Genomic DNA, 6,762 nt, shown 5'->3' with positions numbered 1-6,762 from the left:
ATATACTCTGCCACAGATCAATCAACCTGCCTAAGTGACAGAAGTCCCCTCGAAGCCTCTCCACTGGGAAAAACTGGGCAAAAAACAGATGAGCTTTTGAGAAAAAGCACTGTATGAGTAACATAAACTAGAAGTGTTGTGCCATTCAGAAGTTCCCCACAGCTTACTTTTACTGGCTTATAGTGGAACTATGTGGGCTGCCTCAGCCCAATCAGTAGGAAACGCAGAGGGCTGAAGCTCGAAATCCTTTTTTTCATTGGGTCAGAAAAGCCAGACTCTGATCAGGATCACCCTTTAACAGTTCAAGGGGTGACAGATGCAGCTCCTGACAAACTGATCTGACAGCAGGTGACGTAGATGCAGAAGTACGCAGGTTATCAACAATCTCTTGCATACCTGACTCGAGCCAAGAAATACATTGTTCAACGTCAGAATGCCACTGTCTGACTGCTGATGGGTCCATGTTTGGCCCGATTATTCTGTCATGGCTCAAAGCAGAGAACCCAGTATTCAAGCAGACAGGCAGCATGATATCTCAAAAAAGGATTTATTTAAAGCAACAGATCTGCAGTGAATGGCAAGGACGTCTAAAGCAGGAACCTATGTAGAAATAGAACACAGGTTAGTGACCACGTCAATCTGGCAGAGGACGAGGTTGGTTCAAGCAGGTCAGCTGCCAACAAGACATGGTGGACACTGCCCCGTGAGTCCCAGATGTTGAAGCCCCAGAAGCCAGAGAACACGCAGAAGATCAGATCAGAGCAGTCGATGAAAGGCAGGATAATCCAGAGGGTGAAGCCAAAGCTGGAGTCGAGGAGGTGCTCAGGAGTCCGGGCCAGAATATCAGAGATCCAAAGAGCTACCAAAGGGAAATCCAAGACAGAGTCAGGAAGCAGTTCAAGGTTTTGTAAACAGGAAGAATCCAGCAGGGCTCCATTCCTCGAAGCAGGTTTTACAAACTCAGATTCAAATCCTCAACTCTACATTAACCTAGCCTAAAGTTCGGAACTCTGGGTTTTTGGTTTTACAACAGCTGCTATGAATTACTTCAATAAACTCTAAGTAGGTCCACTGAAAGTTAAGAGCATGTGTGACAAGTTCAAAAAGCCTTCATCAGTGGAGCCTTAAATCGAAGAGTGACTATGACAACAGGCAACAGGAAGTGCCTATTACACCCTATTGGAACAAGAGATTTTAATAAAGAAATTTAAAAAAAAAGGCAAATCACAGAGAAACAGCGCTACTACTACAAAGGAAGGAGAAGGGAGATGGTGAAGGAGAAGAATGTTGCTTGAATGAATGCGTAGGTTTATATGAAATGGGCTATGGGAGGCCTTTTTACAATTATTAAAAGCACCCTGCTCTTATATTTTCCCTGATCAAAATCACATTCCTAGAGGACATTTTTTTCAGATATCAGGAATACATGTTCAGTAAAATGAATACATATCAAAATGGCCTGCCATAGCCGGTTGTGACCACAATAACATTACAAGTTTATTTCTTGAATTCTAGTGGATCAAGGTATCCATTAAGATGACATCAGCTGTCAGCAGGTGAAGATGAAGAATAAAAATGTTTTCCTAATTGATGGGACTTGTTCATCCTGTCATGGTTTCTCAGTTTGATTCTCTTCTTTTACTTAGTAAATACTAGTCCCTCCCGTGGAATTTATTAATCTATTTATGTGTAATATGAAAGAAGTAATTTCAGCAGTTCTTTGTGTACTGTAAAACTAAATAAATAAAAATGAAATAATCTGCATGTCGCTCAAAATAACTAAATCAAGAACAAATAAATGTCATACCCTGTAAAATGAGTTGTAGAATCCGCTCCCTATAAATATTTAATTCTCAGTGAATAAAATTTTGATCATTCTTTAATAAGATCCTCGTCAAACGAACACGCACTGCTTGTTTTTAAAGCCTAATGTGTCCAACAGACCTAGTGAACAATTTTTTTTATTCACAAAACTATGGCTAAATCAGGGAATAAATCAACACGATTGACTGTAAGGTGAAACAGAGAACACTATTAGTTTAATGAACAAAACCTGGTCTCGACCAGGTTAGCTCAGGAGAGAATGTTACTAAGGTGACTAAAACTGAGGTTGAGGAAACTGTCTTTGTGAAACACAAAAGTCAGAGTTTTCCATATTTCAGGTTTAGAAAACTTAGAGTTTTCAGTAAATCTGCTTCGTGAGATGGACCCCATGAGTCCGAAAACAGGTCAGGTAAACAGATAAAATGGGAGCAGGTTTGCTCATAGGTCCAAAGGCAGAACGGATCAGGATAAGGCAATCAGAAAATATTAAGTTACCCTAGAAGACTCTTACCAATGGATTGAATAATCTGGCACTGATGCCTCGAAGAAGGCAGGTTAAATAGAGACTGGAGCAGGTGATGATCGGCGCTAATGAGAAACTGAGTGTAGCAATGAAGGGGAAGGAAATGAGTAATCAATTCAGGCATCTGCGCCATGATCATGACACTGAGGCTGTGTCCGAATGCCCATCCTTCCACTAAGGATCTTCATCTTTAGGTTGACATTAAGAAGCTGGCTCCCCATTCCCTATTGCATATGGCCACCGGCTACCCTATTGCCACCCTATGGCCACCCTATCCGCTTCCCCCTCCCTCATTCCTTAAGAATTTCCCCCACTTTTCAGGTGTCCCACGTGAAACCTGTTAGGACCTCCAGGTTTGTGCCAAGCTCTAGGTCACCTCCCCCTCCCCGTGTCCCCATTGAAGGGTACCCAGTCTACACTGTCCAGCGTCTTCTGAGGTCTAGGTTGAGAGGCAGGGTGCTCCAGTATTTGGCTCTGTCATAGTCCTGGCGCTGATGTTTTTTTTGTTTTTTTTCATCTGCCACTGCTCACCTGCCTCATTGGACCCACGTCTGATTATCGCCGATCTGTTTCAAATGGTTCCTGCAGCTATTTATGCTTTTTGCTTGCCTGCCATCGGCACCGAATTATTCTAGCTGCTTCATTGTGAATAACTCTAGCTTTGACTTTTTGGATTCTGACCTGCTTTCTGCTTGTTGGATTTTCGTGTTTTTGCCTTTTCCCTGTCTACTTTGTCAGATTTATTTTTGGACTTACTTCCTGGATTCTGCTGGTTATTGAAGCTGGACTGTGTTACCGACCTGAGCTTGGATTCTCCTTGGATACCTCATCGGCTCTGTGATCTCCTGGTCAATGAATCTGGTTTGGACTGTACTTGGACTTTGGATTATCCCTGTCCTTGTCTTCCTGTCTGAATATTGGGTCCTAGTTTCTGAGGTTATTATACCTATGCCAAGATGATATAGCTGTTTGGTCAACAATACCAATCAGTAATGTTAGGACTTTAATTGTCAGCAATTTTTCGTTGGTAATGATGGGTCATTAATGGTCAATTCTATCTGATCCAAAATTATTGTTTCATTCTTTCATGGTCAGCAATGCCAGTCAGTAATGATGTGTCATTATTTGTCAGCCATACCTGGCCGATAATGTTGGATCAATAATGCTTAACTATCGTTAGTAATGATGGGTCCTTAATAGTCAAATGTGGTCAAGTATTTTTTAATGTAGATTACATAAATAACCGGCATGTATAAAATGAAAGAAGGATCTTGTATTTTGTGGTGATAAGAATATTGTCTAGAAGTGCCAGCTGAGTGTTAGTGATTTTCACAGTGTTTTGTTCTTCCTTGCTGACACAAATCAAAAATGTATTTTTAAACATAAATATTTTTGTAATAACACAATGATTGCAGAGATTAAGTAAGAGTATCTTTTCCTCCCAGGTGTCCATGTGTAGACTGAATACAACCGCAAACAATAAGTTAAGCAATAAAATTACTGTAGAAGCAAAATTAAAGTCTGCCATACAACAACATATCATACAAAGATTTTAAGTTTTCTAACAGAAACATCCCAGTTTAAGATTAGCTCCAAGCCTTGTAACTAGAATTGCATTTAAGCAAAACAGTTAGATTTAAATTTTTTTGTTTTTAACTGATTTCATATATTTTTATATATATTTTATTTTGGGCTTAATTGGAGGGTTGCCTTATGTTTAACGATATTCAAGCTATTTTTTTCTTGAACACTTCAGTTTAGTTTCAAAGTTTATTTTACAGGAGTGGTGATGAATACCAAGATTTTTATATCTAGACAAACTAGATTTACAATAAGGTCTTTGTAAGAAGTGTATTCCTTTAGATGTTTGAGAATTTTCCCTGGATATCAGAAATCTATTTTAAATGCCAGATTCTGTGAACCCAAATGATTCAGAATGAGGGAGATGATGGTATCTGCTGTCGCAGTTTACAGGTTACCATGGGGTTTTATACGTTCAGTAATGTAGTATAAAAACAATATGAACCTGAGTAAATACATTGAACTTTTACATTATTCCCAATATGGATGGAAGACCTGGGGGTAAATTAATTTAAACTAGTAAAGTTTTTTATTTTTTTTCTTCAGGTACACTATATTGCCAAAAGTATTTGCTCACCTGCCTTGACTCACATATGAGCTTAAGTGACATCCCGTTCCTAATCCATAGGGTTCAATATGACGTCGGTCCACCCTTTGCAGCTAGAACAGCTTCAACTCTTCTGGGAAGGCTGTCCACAAGGTTTAGGAGTGTGTTTATGGGAATTTTTGACCATTCTTCCAGAAGCGCATTTGTGAGGTCGCACACTGATGTTGGACGAGAAGGCCTGGCTCTCAGTCTCCGCTCTAATTCATCCCAAAGGTGTTCTATCGGGTTGAGGTCAGGACTCTGTGCAGGCCAGTCAAGTTCATCCACACCAGACTCTGTCATCCATGTCTTTATGGACCTTGCTTTGTGCACTGGTGCACAGTCATGTTGGAAGAGGAAGGGGTCAGCTCCAAACTGTTCCCACAAAGTTGGGAGCATGGAATTGTCCAAAATGTCTTGGTATGCTGAAGCATTCAGAGTTCCTTTCACTGGAACTAAGGGGCCAAGCCCAGCTCCTGAAAAACAACCTCACACCATAATCCCCCCTTCACCAAACTTTACACTTGGCACAATGCAGTCAGACAAGTACCGTTCTCCTGGCAACCGCCAAACCCAGACCCGTCCATCAGATTGCCAGATGGAGAAGCGCGATTCGTCACTCCAGAGAACGCGTCTCCACTGCTCTAGAGTCCAGTGGCGGCGTGCTTTACACCACCGCATCCGACGCTTTGCATTGCACTTGGTGATGTATGGCTTGGATGCAGCTGCTCGACCATGGAAACCCATTCCATGAAGCTCTCTGCGCACTGTTCTTGAGCTAATCTGAAGGCCACATGAAGTTTGGAGGTCTGTAGTGATTGACTCTGCAGAAAGTTGGCGACCTCTTCGCACTATGCGCGTCAGCATCCGCTGACCCCGCTCCGTCAGTTTACGTGGCCTACCACTTCGTGGCTGAGTTGCTGTCGTTCCCAAACACTTCCATTTTCTTATAATACAGCTGACAGTTGACTGTGGAATATTTAGGAGCGAGGAAATTTCACGACTGGATTTGTTGCACAGGTGGCATCCTATCACAGTTCCACGCTGGAATTCACTGAGCTCCTGAGAGCGACCCATTCTTTCACAAATGTTTGTAAAAACAGTCTGCATGCCTAGGTGCTTGAATTTATACACCTGTGGCCATGGAAGTGATTGGAACACCTGATTCCAATAATTTGGATGGGTGAGCAAATACTTTTGGCAATATAGTGTATGTCTCATCTCAATTCAAGAACATCATCTCTAAAAGTCTCCTGATCGAACCAGGACCCCCAGCTGTCTACCAGCTACAGACAAAAAATTAGAACTTTGGACCTCTGAGTAGGGTAACTCTTGGAAAAAAAACACAAAACAAGGCAAATAGAACTGTATTGCTGGTGGGTGAAACAGAAGCAGGAAAGTCTACGTTCATCAACTCTCTGGTCAACTACGCCATGGGAGTGAAATATGAAGATGAACTCTGGTTTCAGATTGTAAAAGATGAGAGGAGGGACCAGACTGAGAGTCAAACATCAGATGTAGTTGTCTATGAGATCTTTGGGTTTGAAGATCAAACTCTTCCTTTCTCTCTTACCATCATTAACACGCCTGGATTTGGAGACACCAGAGGGATAGAAAAAGATATTATTGTCAGTCAAAGATTGTTTGACCTGTTTCGATCTGATGACGGGATCAACGAGATTCACGCTTTTGGTCTGGTGGTTAAGTCCACGGACAATCGAGTGAATGATCGCCTGTCATACGTCTTCAATTCAGTCATGTCTCTGTTTGGGAAGAACCTTGAGAAAAGCATTGTGGCTCTAATTACTCATTCTGACGGAAGAACACCCAAGAAGGTTCTTCAAGCGCTTGAAGCAGCAAATATCAAATGTGCAAAAAACGAAAAGAATCAACCAATTTACTTCCTTTTTGACAACTGCCAAGCTGAAGACCGATCAGAAGACGAGGAATTCCTTAAAGCAGCTGATGAAATTTCAAAAAAAGGAATGAAAGCCTTTACAGACTACATCATGCAAAGAACGTAAGTAACAAAAACATTAATTGTTCACAATGAAATAAAGATAATTCATATTTGCACTGATCAAACCACAAACAGCTTCAAAGTGGTTTTCAAAGACACTTTATTATCTGCATTTCTTAAACCAGTGGATTGCATAAGTTGTATAGCTAAATTTATTCTTATCTATTACTTTATCTGAAATAAACTTGATTAAATAAGAGATAATAATTAAATATTAAAGGAATTGTC

At 40.9% G+C, this 6,762-nt stretch overlaps 1 protein-coding gene across 1 annotated transcript; it reads left to right on the top strand.

The window, feature by feature from the left end:
- Nucleotides 1-714: 714 nt before the first annotated feature.
- On the top strand, nucleotides 715-6,538 carry LOC119780579 (septin-5-like). The gene is made up of 2 exons (XM_038280661.1): nucleotides 715-884; nucleotides 5,839-6,538. Exons 1-2 carry the CDS (start codon nucleotides 715-717, stop codon nucleotides 6,536-6,538), a joined length of 870 nt encoding a protein of 289 aa, XP_038136589.1.
- Nucleotides 6,539-6,762: the final 224 nt, after the last annotated feature.

Source organism: Cyprinodon tularosa, unplaced genomic scaffold (assembly GCF_016077235.1).
Source record: "Cyprinodon tularosa strain WSP-4 unplaced genomic scaffold, ASM1607723v1 ctg162, whole genome shotgun sequence".
Classification (NCBI taxonomy): domain Eukaryota; kingdom Metazoa; phylum Chordata; class Actinopteri; order Cyprinodontiformes; family Cyprinodontidae; genus Cyprinodon; species Cyprinodon tularosa.
This window is presented reverse-complemented; position numbering and strand designations above follow the sequence as displayed.

Excerpts from the sequence above, each read along its gene's own strand:
- LOC119780579 (XM_038280661.1), top strand. The coding sequence starts at position 715 with ATGTTGAAGCCCCAGAAGCCAGAGAACACGCAGAAGATCAGATCAGAG. Across the intron at positions 885-5,838 it reads AAAGGGAAATCCAAGACAGA|GGTAACTCTTGGAAAAAAAA; the intron begins GTCAGGAAGCAG and ends ACCTCTGAGTAG.